This window comes from Melanostigma gelatinosum (genome assembly GCF_949748355.1).
Source record: "Melanostigma gelatinosum genome assembly, chromosome: 9".
Taxonomy (NCBI): domain Eukaryota; kingdom Metazoa; phylum Chordata; class Actinopteri; order Perciformes; family Zoarcidae; genus Melanostigma; species Melanostigma gelatinosum.
This window is the reverse complement of record NC_136642.1, coordinates 10,453,343-10,469,768: the sequence shown is the minus strand read 5'-3', so window position 1 is coordinate 10,469,768 and position 16,426 is coordinate 10,453,343. Positions and strand designations below refer to the sequence as shown.

The 16,426-nt window shown below is 42.4% G+C and overlaps 1 protein-coding gene across 1 annotated transcript in view; it reads left to right on the top strand.

Annotated features, from left to right (window-relative positions):
- cacng8b (calcium channel, voltage-dependent, gamma subunit 8b) overlaps positions 1-15,863 on the top strand; it is a 17,147-nt gene extending 1,284 nt beyond the window's left edge. The window contains exons 2-6 of the mRNA XM_079275637.1: positions 6,220-6,518; positions 7,243-7,467; positions 11,215-11,298; positions 12,876-13,016; positions 13,298-15,863. Of these exons, the coding sequence (XP_079131763.1) occupies positions 7,245-7,467; positions 11,215-11,298; positions 12,876-13,016; positions 13,298-14,094 (1,245 nt within the window). The 5' untranslated portion in view covers positions 6,220-6,518; positions 7,243-7,244 and the 3' untranslated portion in view covers positions 14,095-15,863. The remainder of the gene's footprint in view (positions 1-6,219; positions 6,519-7,242; positions 7,468-11,214; positions 11,299-12,875; positions 13,017-13,297) is intronic.
- The last annotated feature ends 563 nt before the right edge of the window (positions 15,864-16,426 follow it).

Here is a 16,426-nt window from a genome sequence, read left to right as displayed (position 1 = left end):
CTTCAGCATGGGGTCTGGCCTTTTTCTTTTTGCAGCAGCACAAGTGTCCATCAGCAGCACCTGCTCCTTTGTGATTATCATGCAGATCCAGCTTGTGCAGCTCTCACTGGATGTGGGCCGCCTCACAGGGATAAAGTTGTGCTTTGGATATTTCCATCGTGGCTCTTATTGCTGGTGCCAATGTGGGTGGTGATTGATTGTTAAATTGTAGTTTGCTGTTTATTTCATTACAAATAGATGCAATTTGTAAGTAGATCATTGTGGATGAAAAACGTAATTGCACAATTAATTAATCGCCATTCTGTACATTTAATACATGTATTCGTAAAACATGGAGTTCAAATAATTGATTAAAACTCTATAGTTTGCAGTCTCAGTTGAAGTTGCACCTGAAAGGGAAAGCTCCCCCTAAGATAGATTGTTTTGGTGTGAGTCCCCGAGATATCGGCCATAGAAATGTCTGCCTTCTCTCCAATAATCACTCAGCTTGTGGTGCTTAAAGCGCCAAAAAAATACTCAACAGCAATCTTTCTTTCCAGAAATCATGGCGACTCAACATTATCCGCTGACCTTGTTGTGAGCCGTTTGAGGGAACTATGAATACTTCCTACATGACTTTGGGGTGAATTGCCCCTTTAAAGGGCATGTTCGGCTAACTTTGGCGCAGTGATACATCAAACACGTCTCAAACGGTGACGGCAAAGTTCATGGAACATATCGCTGCCATTGACTGCCATTAACTCTCCATCAATGATCAGCAAATCTTTAATTGAGATGTGCCGTCTAGTTGGCCACACCCCCTCAGCCACTCCGCCTCCCACGTGGTAAACACCATCTGTACAGTGTGTGGCCTTGATGATTGTCTCTTTGGATTTTGGATTACTTTCAAAAACCCCTCAGCCTCCTCTAAGATCTGCTGTTTACGCTGTAAGGTGACTCACTGCAGTCAATACTGGTGCGTAGCCCACACAGGCTGTAGTTGTTTTAAGCGCCGGCCAAATCATAATCGTATAAACACGAGCGGTCCAGAACAATCGGAAACAATGTCTTTAACTTCTGAATATTCCCACTTGTTTTGCCTCGCTATTTCTCTCTTATTTCACAGCTGGTTGACCGTTAGTCGTTCATCTCCTTCTTACTCTGTTTCTCTCTCTGAGGAGAAGTAATTCTGCAATGATCATCACATCTGTCATGCAGCTATATTCTTCAGAGGATCAATGCCTTTGCTGCAAGTTCCTTGATGGTCGACAGCAAGGCTTCACAATGTTCCTTCCTCTCTTCAGGGAGCTCAGGAGGAAACCCTGCATTGTACAAGAGGACAGACTTTAAATATGGGTCCCATAACAGGTCTACTTATCAAAATATAACGATTCAATCAGATGCATGTGGAACTTCTGCTCTCTGCACCAATGCCAGTAAAACAAACTCCTGCATATTCACTGTACTTGGTAAGTTAAGTCAATTTGAACCCATTGCACTAACAGGATAACAGGGCGTCCTGTATTTGCTGATTCCATACACAACGTTGCTTATAATTCCAGTGAGCAGAGGCTTTTATCCGAAGCTTTCTAATTGACTCCTGTCTCAATGGTTGTGACCCATGCATCAATTAACCTCCAGCTTTGGTGTTTTTGAGTGCTTCGCTCAAGCTAGTGCAGCCTCTGAGAGCAGGGTTGTAAGAGCCTGTGATTGAACCGTGTCACTGATATAGTGTCGGCAACCTGTCTGTGCAAAGGCATGCAGTGTAAACATACAGCGGACATAAGTGTCCGCATGTCTTGACAGGGGAGCGTTATTAGACTGGAGATACACAACATGGGACCTGTGACCAAAGGTTCTTCAGACAACTTAGTACGATGTTTACCATTTCAAGGATTTATGCCAAATAGTACAAAAATAAATTGACAATTAATCTGGCAAAATAATAAATAAATCTAAATTCAAGGTCTACTAATTTGCTTTTTCTGGCGCCTTTAACCATGTTAGCTTACCACAACGAGCTTGCTCATTTGTCATTTGTCATAAACTCTTAAACTGTTAACTGATGAAGACCATGAGATGTGGTTGAAAGCCCTTGAAAAAGCTAGTGGGTGGACCTGGAGTTGAAGTAATGGTCATTTTGGTAAACATGCTTTCTTGCTGAAAGTGGGATGAGAAGATCAATACCACTTTGATATCTGAGAGTGGTATTGATCCTCTCTCATCTTTTCTTAACAAGAATGTGGGGTCATGTATTTCCTCAAAAATATTCATATTTTAGTTTCACACCAACATTAATTGATTCATATTATGAAATAATGTGTTTAGGAAAACTCATGAACTTTTACCTTCTCAATTATGGGCCTTTACCCATTTTCTCAGATGTTTGTCATTGTAAATCATCTGTCTGATTTTGGACTGTTTGTCATTGGACTGGGTTAAATTGTGATTGGCATTTTTCAGAATTTTAGGAGATTTTACAGATTCAATGATGAATCACGAATGAAAATAATCATCAGTTGCAGCCGTACCGTCTGTATTAAGGGTTACTGTTTATTTTTAGTACATTTGATATCTGCAAATGTTCAGTTCTTTTCTTTCTTAATTTCTTTCACCTCTGCCGCACTTAAATGGTAGGATAATGAATTAACGACACTTCTTTCTTTATTAAAACCATAAATTCAAAGAGCCGTCTTGAATTAGATCTGCTGTCACTTTACTTACTGAATAGGGGTGTCTTTAAGCATGTGCTGCACGTGTGCATGTGTTTCAGCATATGTTCATGGCTTCATGAGTGTCAGGTCATCCAGAGACACTTTATTTTGGGAGCCTCTTAGACCAAGGTGTTACTGTCACTGCCTCCTCAGGCTGTTCTGCTCAGACAGCCAGAGACTTGGTCACATGCAGTCTGAGGATCTTGGTAGACTCTTCACATGCGGGCTCAATGGCAATTCGGCCACGCTTTGAAATGCCTTTTAAAGATGACCTATTTTATGATTTTATTGTCATCATTTTGACAGTTGTGGGGGTTTGAGGCTGCATATGTGCTTGCATGCCAAGGGTTTGTTTGCATGTTGATCTCTTTCTATGCACCTGCGTGTATGTCTGTGCTGGCATGCATGTTAGTGTGCGGAAATGTAAATGTCTGTGTGTGTGTGTGTGTGTTTGCCAGCTGTGGGATCTCAACAATGAGCTCAGGTGTGTAGCTTTTTCTCATGATTAAGGAGAGAAATCATCACAGCTACCAAGAGTCACTGCTCTGAATGTTTAGACATGTTTGCATCAAGCACTCAAAATAGAATACGCTGCTTGTATTTTTAGAGCTGTCATCATAAGTAGGCCTAGTGCATTTTTCTTCTCTTGGTCAAGCGATCAGTATGAGCCAGCGTACATTTCCATTAACTGAGTCTCTGTTTCCGGCTATATTTCCTCTCCTGGACACGTAACAGTCAATTTCGTGTGACTGTGCTGTTGAATCGTTGTTGTGTATCTCCACTGAAAATACTCTCACATGCCCACACAGGATCATTTGCCTTTCACGTGTGTGGAAAAACTTATTACAGACGTCATCATTTATTCAACAAGCAGTTTGGTGGTTGATTTATGCAATGAATAGCTAATGGAGCAGCTGCTTCAAAATCCAGATCTCCTATGTGATTTATGGCTGCATTATTGGAGCCACAAATCATTGGGTGTGCTTATATCTCATACAAGGTATTCTTGTAATGCTGGGAATGAGTCACGCAGAAAGATCTGATTACACAGTAAGTTTTCTGACAACCATCCTGGTCCCATACTTGTCGCTGTAGCAGCTAGCTCCCAGAGCTAAGCCCTTGGCCTTTGTTGCTGCAGTACAACCTGCTTTCCCAGAGAGAGTGTTGCATGCATACATACTATAAGAGCATCGCTGTAAGAGTGAGTAGGCCCTATGGGAAAGGCAAATATGTCCTTATATTTCTGAAATCAACTCGTATTTTACAGTAAATCTGAAATTACCCCAAAATATTCTTGCCAAATATGTTGCTGTTCGGGACTGTGTGACAATGATTGAGATGGTGAGGGGGACTGAACCTTAGCTCACTTTGCAATAAAGACTCATGATGGACAGCTTTAAACTGGCGCCTACAATACCCTCAAAGAAACTTGACTGGTGACTGTTTGGTTGTGCTACAGCAGCGGTTAGTGTAGCCTGATGAGGAGCACTGTGTACCCAAATTCAAACCTCAAATATCTTCAAGCAATTTTTGTACAGTCCCTTAGTCTCAACCATTTAGTTAAACTTGCACACTTTCTTTCTTTTTTCTTGCACTCTTGTTCTTTCACGCTCTCTTGCTCTCGTTCCCCTCGTTCCCCTCTTTCTTAATTATTAATAGAAATTACAGATAATTAAATGGCAATTATGATCTCGTACACAAGGGAGTTTTTGCTAAGGGTAATAACTTAGGAGGTTATTGTTAAGGTCATTCATTAAATACTGGAGTCAAAGACCACACACACACACACACACACACACACACACGCACACAATAGACACTGCATTTTGTCGGTCTTGGAGATAGTGTAATCCCTTCTGGAAATGTATTTACCTCAGGGAGAGGCAGTATGTTGATAGGGTTGGAAGGTCAAACAAACACACACACACACACACACACACACACACACACACACACATGCACAATCACGTTCACTTGTCTGCTTGCAAATAAGCCACACTGTGGTGGTGTCATTTGACAGTTTACATAATAAGGAGCCTGAACGCAGAGATAGGAGGCTAACTGTCTAACTGAGGGGAGCTGAGGGGAACATTAGGCCTCCTGGGATTCAATAAGATTGGACCAGACCCATCCTCAGATGCATTGGAGAGGAAATGTGCACACACACATAAAAACACACACACACCACACACCGTCTCTCCTTCCATCTCTCCTTCTGTCTCTGAGGCAGCTCTGTTTTGGGTCTCACAATGCAAACAGGATGTAACCTATTTTGATCACGGTGCCATATTGCATCATCAAATATTAACAGACTTGACTGCACTGCATTATGTCTGCGAAATAATGTTTGTTGAATAATGTGTGCTGCTTTATTGCATCCTCAATTTTTTTCCCCCTCAATTCATCAAGAAAACACACCGACGGAGCGGTTTCTTCTCATTCTCTCTTCAGTAACTGACGTTGCTTTGTCTTTATTGACGTGTGCTTTTGAGTGCACGTGCATGCGTGTGTGTCTGTCTGGGAGCATCTGTGTCACCATGGTCACACACAAATCTATTGATAGAGCATTCGCGCACTGGTCTGTCTGTGTGTCTGTCTGTGTGTCACAGTCAACACTCATGCTCGTGATTTGAAATATTCCCCCCCATTCCTGCCTCTTTCTTTCCCATCTCTGTTCTCTCTCTTCTCTGCCCTCTCTCCGCTTTGCTCTCTGCCTCTTTCTCCCTCTATCTCTTGCCTGCCCCCCCCCCCCCCCCCCTCGCTCTATGCTGATCCAGACTTTGGAATTCAATGTTGCTATGGTAACAATGTCGGGTTGGTCCTCTCCGCCTCCCCCTCTTGCTCTTCTTATTCAGGCTAGATGCGGTACAACTCGCTCTGGAGTCATTCTGTCCTTAGCCTGCAATACTGTCACTTATAATCACTCTAATCTGTACAAACAATGTTTCAATATTGGCTTCCAACAATTTAAAAAAAAAGCATCTGTGGTGTAGAATGTAGAGCTGGTGGGTTGATGATGATTACTCAATCAACAGGAAATGAATGTCCAGCAAGAGTCTACAGCCGTGCTAGCAGCTATGTGAGGCTGTAGTTGGTAGACTAACACTAACATTCTCACAGTGACAATACAAACACTCTGACTTTAAGCAGGTATTATGTTTTCCATCTTCAGTTTACTGTGTTAGCATGCTAACATTTATTAATTAGCACAATACACATAAATGAGATTGGGAGTTGTACAGACATTGCCGTTCAAATGAACTTAGCAGGATTGTCAGAGCAGCGGCTTTTTTTAGGTGTACTATTGCCATTGTGACCATTCTAGTGGGCTATATATATATCAGAATAATGGAGTTGCTGCAGCTCTGGTATGATTATACTTTTCATTATATAATATTGAAACTATCTTTGTAATTGTAAAATATTGACCTCTTTTCTTTTCATCTGTAAATTCATGGCCTTTGCAACTACATGAGCTAAGAAAGTGAAAAAAATTCCCTTTACTTTTGCTTTGTTTCATGTGCAGCAGCAGAGCAGTGACCATGGTGCAAGTTTTCTGCTGACAGAGGACGGACGGAGAGCGGGACAACCGTCCAAGCCACAACCTCCACCAGCAACAGCTTTCCAGTGAGAAAGAAAGGAAAAAGAGAGAGAGAGAGAGCAAGAGAAAGAGGCAAAAGAGAGAGAACAAGTGCAAGAAGGAGAGAGGGGAGCGGGTGAAAACAGTCGATGGATGCTGTCCGGATTGAGGGGACAGCACGTTCTTCACTGACGAGGAAAAGAAAGATTTCAAAATTGAGTCGAAGGATAGAAACTCGCCGTCAGGTAAGTCTTCACTGGTTGAGACTTTGCTTCAGTCTGTTCTAATGTCTGTAAGAATCATCATTATGAGGATGAAAGAAAAACTTCTGATGCTGAACATAGTGGAGAATATTTACAATTATACGCCACTTCATGGGTCAATGTGACCAGCTGTCTGATGCTTTTTGTTTGGCAGCATACATGCACATTTGTATGTAAAAGGTGCAGCCACATTCTCAGAAGACTGTAGGTACAAGGTGATCTCAATAGATCTGCGAAGTGTGTGTGTGTGTGTGTGTGTGTGTGTGTGTGTGTGTGTGTGTGTGTGTGTGTGTGTGTATTCATCTCCAGCCGTGCTGATTCTGAGGGAAATGGTGTCAGGGTCATGAATATGGAGTACACTGAGATTGGGAGGGTGTGATCTGTTGTGTTTCACATCAATTCTGTCTTGTTAAGCGGAGTCAGCAGAGTCATCCAACTCTCCTCCAAGGACACATCATAGAGCCACTTATGCACCTCCCACATCTGCCTCCTCCTCGCTCCTTTTTCCCATCGCCACCCTCTCTGCCCTCCATCGGTGCACCTCACCTCCTGTTGCCCCTCATCATCTCACCTGAACGTTTGCCGTCACTTGGTGTGTGATTGTAACACACTTCTGCTTAGTTATTCCATTCTTTCTTGTCCTTTTAACTTGTTCAACCTTTTCTCTTTCTCCCGCCCTTCTTCCTCCTGTCTTTTCTCTCTGAAGGCATGGTGTGTGAGAAGGGGATCCAGATCCTTCTCACCACCGTCGGGGCATTCGCTGCCTTCGGCCTGATGACGGTGGCGATAGGGACGGACTACTGGCTGTACTCCCGTGCCATGATCTGCAACAGTACAGCCAACCATTCCCAGGATGACCCCCATAACAAGGACAAGAAGGATCCTGGGGCGCTCACCCACTCTGGACTGTGGAGGATATGCTGCCTGGAAGGTAAAGAAGACGTTGGGGTGGGATTTGTACTGCTTGCAGGAACAAGTTTGCTTTGGTTGAAGCTGTTGATTTTAGTGAAAAGGGTGCAGAGAAAGTGAATGTATGAAAGAACAGCTCTGGTTGCTTTCCGACCATTCAGCATTTAATGAAGATCCAAATGTAGTCAGACTAGACCGTCTTACTTTTAGGACTTGTGAACAGGGAAAATAAAGCAGAGTCAACGAAAAAAACGAAGAAATATTTTGGGAAATGCGCTTATTTGCTTTCTTTCTGAGAGTTAGATGAGAAGATTGGTTTCACATATATAAACCTAAAGCCGTTAGCTTAGCTTAGCATATAGATTCAAAACAGGACCAAACAGCTAGCATGGCTCTGTCCAAAGGTAACACCGTCCACCTACCTGCACCTCTCAAACTCACTCATCAACATGTTATAGCTTGTTTATCAAATCAGTACAAAAACTGAAGCATATAAAACAACAATTCGTAAGATCTGAAAATTCATATTTACAGTACAGACGTGTAATTACAAATCCCACTCGTCTTCTTGGCAAGATCCGGCCTGCGTAGCTGGTTTAGTCGGACATGATTGGTTGAGGTTAGGCATAAACAAAATGAAGTGTAGTTAGAGTCAGGACAGCCCATTGAACAAGGCGTAGGACATCAAAATATCAGGTTACCAGTACCGCGGCGAGCATGGACGCTTGACCAATCCTGGTGCTTGAATGCTGCACAGGGCAGGTCTTTCCAGAAGAGTGGGATTAATAATCACGCAGTACAGACATGAAAGTGGTTTCAATCTTCACTTCTAACTCTCTGAAAGAAAGTGAATAAGCCTTTTTCCCAAAATGCCACACTATTCTAAATAAGGGTTATTTCTACTCTAAATTTAAAGTGTCAAGTAAGAGGGGATGGGTGATATTTGCCCATTTTTCCTGCAGAATAATTCAGCATATTACTGATTACTTTGTTGTAATCACAAACTCTTGTCTTTCTGCGTCTGCTGTGATTTGACGATTTAACACTCGACAATTTCGAGTGGGTGGCACTGGACACTGGAGGTAGTGATGGATCCAACTGAACTGAACTCATTACAGTGCAATGAAAATCTCTTGGCTATGTCAAAGCTTGTGGAATCATATGTTTTGTCAGTCACCATGTGTTGCTGGCTTTATTCCTTTATTTCGTGCAGTGCAAAGCGGGATCAGTGTGAACATGTGCAGCTGTGTCCGCCTTTCACTTGACCTTAGAACACTTTGTATGGGAAGCTGCGGCATTGCTATAATGTCAGTAATCATTCTTTGCATCAACATGTACACATTCTATTTGTACTTTGGTAGACCGTACCATAGTGACAAGAAAACAATTTTGCATAATTGCAGTTTAATTACATGATACTGAAGCGTAACCCTTGCTCGAAATAATCCATTAATCATTGTGTTTGATTCAGGCTGCAGTAATTGAATTCAAGTGTTGAAACAAAAGGCCCACGTTTACCCTGACGCCCGTCGACTTCTCACTCCAAGTGGTCATCAACACGAGCTGCTAATTCATTATACATTACATTGCCTGGCTGATACTCAACAGCAACGGCTGGGATGGAGCTAACAGTGAAGCAGCTACAGCCAAAGGGGTGGTGAGAGTTAGCAATCTGTGCATTTGCTGCAGACTTCTGTCTCCAGGAAAACCTCTTGGCTCTCCTTATGAAGCATCCCCAGCCCATCCTGGGCTTGGTCATTGTACAAAGCTAATTTGTCCTCATCTCTAAGCTTCCTGATAGCAAAGCAGCCAATTAGAGATAAGCTCTAGCCCTTGCAGCACTGCTGCAGTGCACCCCCACCCACTCCCTCCGATGCCTGACTCTTTCAGTTTCTCCACTTGCTATCCCTCTGTCTCACTCCCCCAAACATTAAATTTAATCTTTCACTGGTTTCTCCTCCTCTTCCCCTCCTTGAAGTTTCCTCTCTTTCAGTTTTTTCTTTCACATTGTGGTGCAGTAATGCTGACAGTATCTTGGCATGGCTTAGAGGTCAAGTATCCTTGATGTCTGCGGAGTATTCAGCCAAGAGAGATTCTCAGTAGTCGTGCAGCGATGCAGTGAGGTGTAGCTGGAGTGGAAATGCAGGACATGCGAGAGCTAAAAGATTTATGGCTGTGGGTGGGTGGCACATTATGCTGTAGATAGAGATGTGTCCTGTCCTCCTCTCCTGCCCTTCTGCAGGTCTAATGAAGGTGGTGTTGCACTGAATTACCTGTCAGTCATTACTTTCTTTTATTTGTCTTATTTCTTTATGCGTAGCACGTATTTAACCTACCCCCACAGCTCTGTCAGCTAGACTCAGGTACCCCTTCAGCGACACCAAGCATCAGGTTATAGATGAGTTCACTGATTTATTATTAACCGGGTATTATAACACTATTCATGATATAAAAATGGATATTGTTATAATACATACAATGGACTCTTAATGGTGAGGTCAGTTTGGTTGAGTTCACACTTGGAGTATAGAGGCTCGACCATTTTTCTGCTACTTTCAGCTCACAAATTTTAACCCTTTCAACAATGTATCTTATAATAACTTTAATAGTAATTCTCTTTTTATATTCTATCCAACTATTTCAATTTCTCATCCATCGCTTTTAACGAACTTTAAGCATTTTCCTTTACTTGCAGCTCATGTGTTAAAGCTGACTAAATGTGTGAATTGTTTCATTTATATTTTGGACTTATTTATTTATTTTATTGAGCCTTCATTTTTCAAATGAGTTGAGCCATTCAAAATCTTTCCACGTTCCCCCTGGCAACTGCAGAACTCCAGAACCAGTACCCTTTGGGGTGCAAGTGACCCTTCACTGATGAAGATAAGCACGTCGAGATAAGATGAGATGAGATGGAGCTTTCTTCACCACAAGGGGAATCGTTGTGCAGCAGTAGAAAGTTGGAAAGAATGCAAATACATTGAGTGCAAAGATAAAATATCAATAAGGTGAAAATTCAAATTATACAGAATGCCAAAAATGTAAACAGGTTAACGGAAAGATATCATAGATATGTATGAGAAGTGGCAAATAGTATGTACAATGCTAAATCTGAAGTTAAGTGTTTATTGTTGTCCATGATATTGCACATTATGTCAAAAAAAGACATTGGAACCAGTCTATTGTCAAAGTGCATCTCATAACTACAACATGAAACAGGTTCTCTGAGAATGGTAACACTGATTTGTGTAGTTCAACTGATGTACCTCCGTTTCTTTACAGAGCAACCTGTGGAAATATAAGAGCTGTGAGAAAGAGACCAGCTCATCCCACATCTGTCCGTCTCTCCTTCCGTCTGTGTCTCTTCATTCCATCACTTCCATCCATCTTTCTCACAATCCATCCATCAGCAACAGTGGTGTGCTGTCATCATCCCTCCGTTCGTCTGTCTGTCTACATGCAAGACCCCGGCGGGTAGTTATTTGTCTACCTGTGTGTCTGCATACTTGTATGTATTTACGTGTGTGTGATGTATGTGATGTTACTAACTTGCATTTAGAATTTGTGATATTTTTATTATTAAGTTGAAGTTCATCATCTGGCACATTGGATTCATAAAAGAGATTTTCTCACAAAGCTATGACTGTTGAGTCACCAATCAGTTTTTCCCTCAGGAGACTGTTTGCTGTTCACTCTTCTTAAGGTCACAGTTATGAGTTCCTGTCTTTTGTTGTGTCTGGTCACCTCTGTTTCTCCTCTCATATCTCAGGAGTAAAGAGAGGAGTGTGTTCTCAGATCAACCACTTCCCAGAAGATGCAGACTTTGACCATGATGGGGCAGAGTACGTTCTACGTAAGTCAATACCAACACTACTAGGATGATAAATGAGAGAGAACTCGGAAAATAGTGTAAAATATAATACTGTAAAAGGAAATTCCATTATGGTTTACACTTTGTTTTGTTGTTGCTCATTCCTCAGAAGATTATCTTTGCAAGAAATAAACGTGACATTGTGTACAGAAAGTCAGGGGAGATGGAGTGTCCTAGTTCGTACTCAGTGCCCTGCAGTGATGTCTTTCTGCTCCATGATATGCTACATGTGTGCCTGTGCATACATAAGGAAAAGCTTGTGTTGTGTTTACAATGTTGCAGAGGCATTTTGCTGGCATTTAGGTGGCATTTTCTCTCCCATGGCCTAGTTGTCCTAGAGATGAGTGTTTATGTGTGTGTGTGTGTGTGTGTATGTGTGTGTGTGTGTGAGTGTGAGTGTGTGTGTGTGTGTGAGGTTGGCAGACCTGCTGAAAGCACTAAAGGCCACATGGGAAGGGTTTGATTCAATGGTGTGTCGAGGACTGAGTAATTAATTTCCTCACTCAGTATTGTTTTCAATGGAGCAGCTTTAACCATTTTTATTTTCTCTGTGACTATGATGCTGCATCCTTGTATTATCCAAACCTGGGTTATGTGTATAAGTGTGTTTGTTGGTCATCTTACTCTACTTGGAGTACAGCACCAGTTTTCTTAAAGTTGTAACCCTAAAAGTTAAATTCCCAGTTGATTTGGTGACAAGCGTGGTTAGCGCAAGTGCACTTTAAAGGTGCAATATACGGAACTCAGAGCATAGACTCAGAATATAGCAGCAAACTATTTGCTGTGTAAAGTTACGGTGGAGTAATGTCTACATGAACAGAGTATAAAGTCGCTCTCTGTGTGTTGTAATCCGACAACTTCTAGCTTTGTTGACATAGCCAAGCTTGCCGCGTATGTTTTAGTGCATGTTAGAACGCGCCCCACTGGCTAGCTCACTGCTGCCGCTCTGCACTGCACTTATACTGCCGTCACAGCTGATAGCGTTGTGTCCCGACCGACGGAGTCGTTGCAGAAGCGTAGCACCCTCCTGTTCCCCCTCAGGTAAAAACGGTTTGCTCTGTCAGCACTGTTGCCATAGTTTGCGCTGTTAGCGCTGTTTGCACTTGCAAGCCGCCGGCTCAGCCATCGGCAAAATGAGAGCCACGTGAGAGGTAATAGAAAAACTCTCAATCTTGTCTTTAGCACCTTTAACACTACAGTTAACACTCGTTGAGCATCTGCTGTTTCAGGAATACTGCAACATTATCGTTGTCTTGTTTTGTAGAAGCATTTTTGATAAATGGTGATGGTCAGCAACAAACACCTTGTTTCCTGTGACTTCCTTACAATAAAAGCCTGCTTGTGTCTTGCCAATTGAATCCTCTAAACGTAAACTAATATCCATCGGAAATAAAACGATAACCACAAATACTATCAAAAACAGGGTCTGATGTCATAAAAATCTATTATCTTTTATATCTGTAAGACGGATTTTCTCACAGAAGTCCCATGTCATTGTACATTATATTTACACTCTTTTCTAGTTTTTGATATTCACCATTTGTTTCTCCTTTGTTTAGGGGTAGTCAGGGCTTCCAACATCTTCCCGATCCTCAGTGCCATCCTGCTGCTGATGGGAGGGCTTTGTATTGCTGCTAGCCGTTTCTATAAGAGCAAAAGAAACATCATCCTGGGGGCAGGAATTCTCTTTGTGGCTGCAGGTAACTTAAGAATAATGTGTGCTTTTATGTGTGTGACTGCTTGTGTGAGTGTATACAGTATATTACTTGCCCAAACTGTTTTCATGCTTTATGTGTGTCTAGTTGTGTTTAGACTATTCTGTCAGTTTTATGGAGGTGTTTACATTCAACCTTCATCTTGGCAGTTGTCTTCATTGACAATGTCACAAATCATCATGTCAGTAAAATGTGTTCATTAGTACGTTAGTGTGTCTGAGCTTATTTTGCTCTTTTGTAAATACCATATTTCTGTGCTCCCTCAGGTCTGAGTAACATAATCGGTGTGATTGTGTACATCTCGGCCGCACTGGGGGACATCTCCCCTAAGAAGGACGAGGATAAGAAGTGGCAGTACTCCTACGGTTGGTCCTTTTACTTTGGAGGTCTTTCCTTCATCATGGCCGAGATGGTGGGGGTGCTGGCTGTTAACATCTACATCGAGAAGAACAAGGAGCTGCGCTGCCGCTCACGCACCGACATTTTCAAGAGCACCACGCACGCAATGCTCCGCTTGCCCAGCTACCGCTTCCGCCGCCGCTCCCGCTCTTCGTCTCGCTCCACCGACCCCTCCCGCTCCCGAGACCCCTCACCTGTAGGGGGAGGTGGGGGCAAGAACTTCGGCCTGCCCCCCTCTGCGCTGCTTTCCCAGGGCCCAATTTCAGTATCCACCTTACCAAACCCCCACTCTCGCTCCCACACGGCCCTGGCTGGAGGCGACATCTCTCTCTACACATTGTCCCGTGACCCCAAACTGGGGGGTTTGCCGCCCATGTATGGAACGGTGGACAGGGCCACGCTCTACCAGCTCCACAACTGCTTCCCAAAGGATGGAGGTGGAGGGGGGGTGATGATGAGTGGTACACTTCCATCGCTTAAGTCCCACAACCCTTCCAATTCTTCCAACTCCAACGCGCCGATGCCCAACTCTGTGGGCTCCGGCCCTCCACCCTTCACCTCGTCCACAGTAGACAGGGAGCGAGGGATGGGGACTCTGGACAGGCTGAAGGGGGACAGGGAGAGCAACTCTAACACCCTCAATAGGAAGACAACGCCTGTGTAGAGAGAGGGTGATAGAGGGCGAGAAGGAAGATGGGTAGTAATAAAAGAGGGATATTAGAGAGGAGCGCTGTGTCTGTGTGGCTCAATAGGAAATAGATAGGAAGGCAGACAGACAGGTGAAATACTAAATCTCTCCCTCCATGGTCACGGTTATTTAGTCTGCTCAATCTCACTGAGAACAAAAGGAAGATGAGTAATAACAGAGTGATAATAACAACAACAATGAACTTTCACAATAAAACTATTTTGATATTTTAACGTGCTAGAAATGATTTATTTTGTTAATGATCAAACACAATTAACCTTGGGCTATTCTGAAAATGTTTCACATGTTTTTTTGTGCAATATTACCGCGAATTAACCAGATCATCGTTAATGTAATATTGTTGTTGTGATTATTCTTAGCGTTATTACAGGCTAGCCGTATTTGCAAACACTATAGTTTGGAATGAAAATTTTAATTTTCATGTTACTTTCACTCTAATTTTAGATCTCTACGACTTTTACTGTGAATTTCTTCCATACAGAGCCACTGGGACTCTCAGTGAGCTGTGTGTAACTGTGTCAAAGTGTCAAGCATGAGTGTGCACAATATGTGGGAGAATGAGGGCCTGTTGTTTTTTTTAACCCCCATATTATATAATTTTCATTTATAACATGAAGTCAGATTTGACTACTTGTAAATTGTCTTCCAATATTGATACTGACAGAAATGCAACAATAATGTGAGTGACTGAGACAACTGACCAACTTCCTTGTTATTATATGTCTGAGTTTTCTATGGGCCTCTGTTAGTCTTATTTCCATTCTAATCAGTGTTAACAGTAGTACTTGTAGCTATAGTCGTGTTGAAGATGTTTGTTCTTGGGCATTAACAGAAACCTCTGACTGGAGGAAGCAGAAAAAAGAGAAATAGAATAATACATTTGTACAGATTCAGGTAAAGGTTACTGCCTGAGCAGAAAAACAAAAAAACCGAATCATTTTTTTCTATGAAGAGTCCCAAAGTGAGACATGCAACTCATCATTTTCAGTGGCAAAAAAAAGACAATATGTATATGTGGGTTGGAAGGGTTTAAAAAAAAAAAAACACTATCGAGAAAACACTTTTGAAAAGATACATGTACATTGTAATTTACGCATACATATATTTGTAAAGTCTATAGATACGTTTTTCGGGACCACTGTTTTAACTGGGTATGCATTTTTGGGCTGTTTTGTTGCCGGTGCCCTCCCTGGACTCTTGTTGGGTGGTTTCATCCACCAACCCTGCGCTGCCATACTTGCTCCCCCTGCCCGCCCATATTTGGTCACATGATCAGTGTTCCTCAACTTTATCACATGACCAACAGCAGATTCACCACAGAGGACCCCCCCAAACCTCTACATGATTCTTTTCACTGTGCTTTCCCTGTGAGCGCTGACTCCTGACCTGATCTGTTTATGTCAAGAATGTAAACACACGTAAACACCCTCCCACCGCCCCCCCCCCCCCCCCCCTCTTCTAAACTGTCCAGACTGACTGCAGATCCAGGTTGAAACCATGGACACACCGCTACATGATATAATGAAGAAACAAAACAAACCAGAGGCTTCCAGATTCTATACATTTTCATTTCTTTGATTTCATTTCAGAAAAAGAATAATGTGATAAAAACTGCACACAGATAGCATTTATGTGGGCAATATGAATAGTATGTAGTTGAGAATAGATATATCTAGACAAATGATTATGGTTTATCTAAATGTGTGATAAACTTAAACACTGTATTGCACGAAGTTTATAAAAAAAACAATAACAGACATATTCACAGACTGCTGTCTTTTGTTTCTGGGGTCTCTTCTGTGTTTTGAGTATCTTTCAAGAGCATCTGTAGACAATCTAAAAGTATTCATACCTGTTACTTAAAGCGCCTATAATTGATATTTTCATAATTACCATGTATCTAATGACAAAGGTGAAAACAATGTGACCTTGAAAGGAGTTGCTCGTAGATATGAAGCCCCAGAGAATCATCAACTTAATATGAACAGCGCTTGGGTTTATGGAGATTTATTGTGAGTTTCAGCTGATTTAGCTGTCTGGTCGTCAAAGTTATTCTCAACGCTGTTGGATGCAGCTGTTTTCACCGAAAAAGCTCTAACAATCTACTGTACTCTAGCTGCTCAGCACCACCAGCAAACAAACTGAGTTCGCAGGTTGCTGGCGAACACAGTGGAGCATTTAGCAGCTGAAGAGCTCGATATTTCCCTCAGAAGTTGGTAGAAGCAGAGCTATAGGAAGAATGGATATTGGACTTACATTCAGCCGGTAGACAGACGCTGCTCCACAC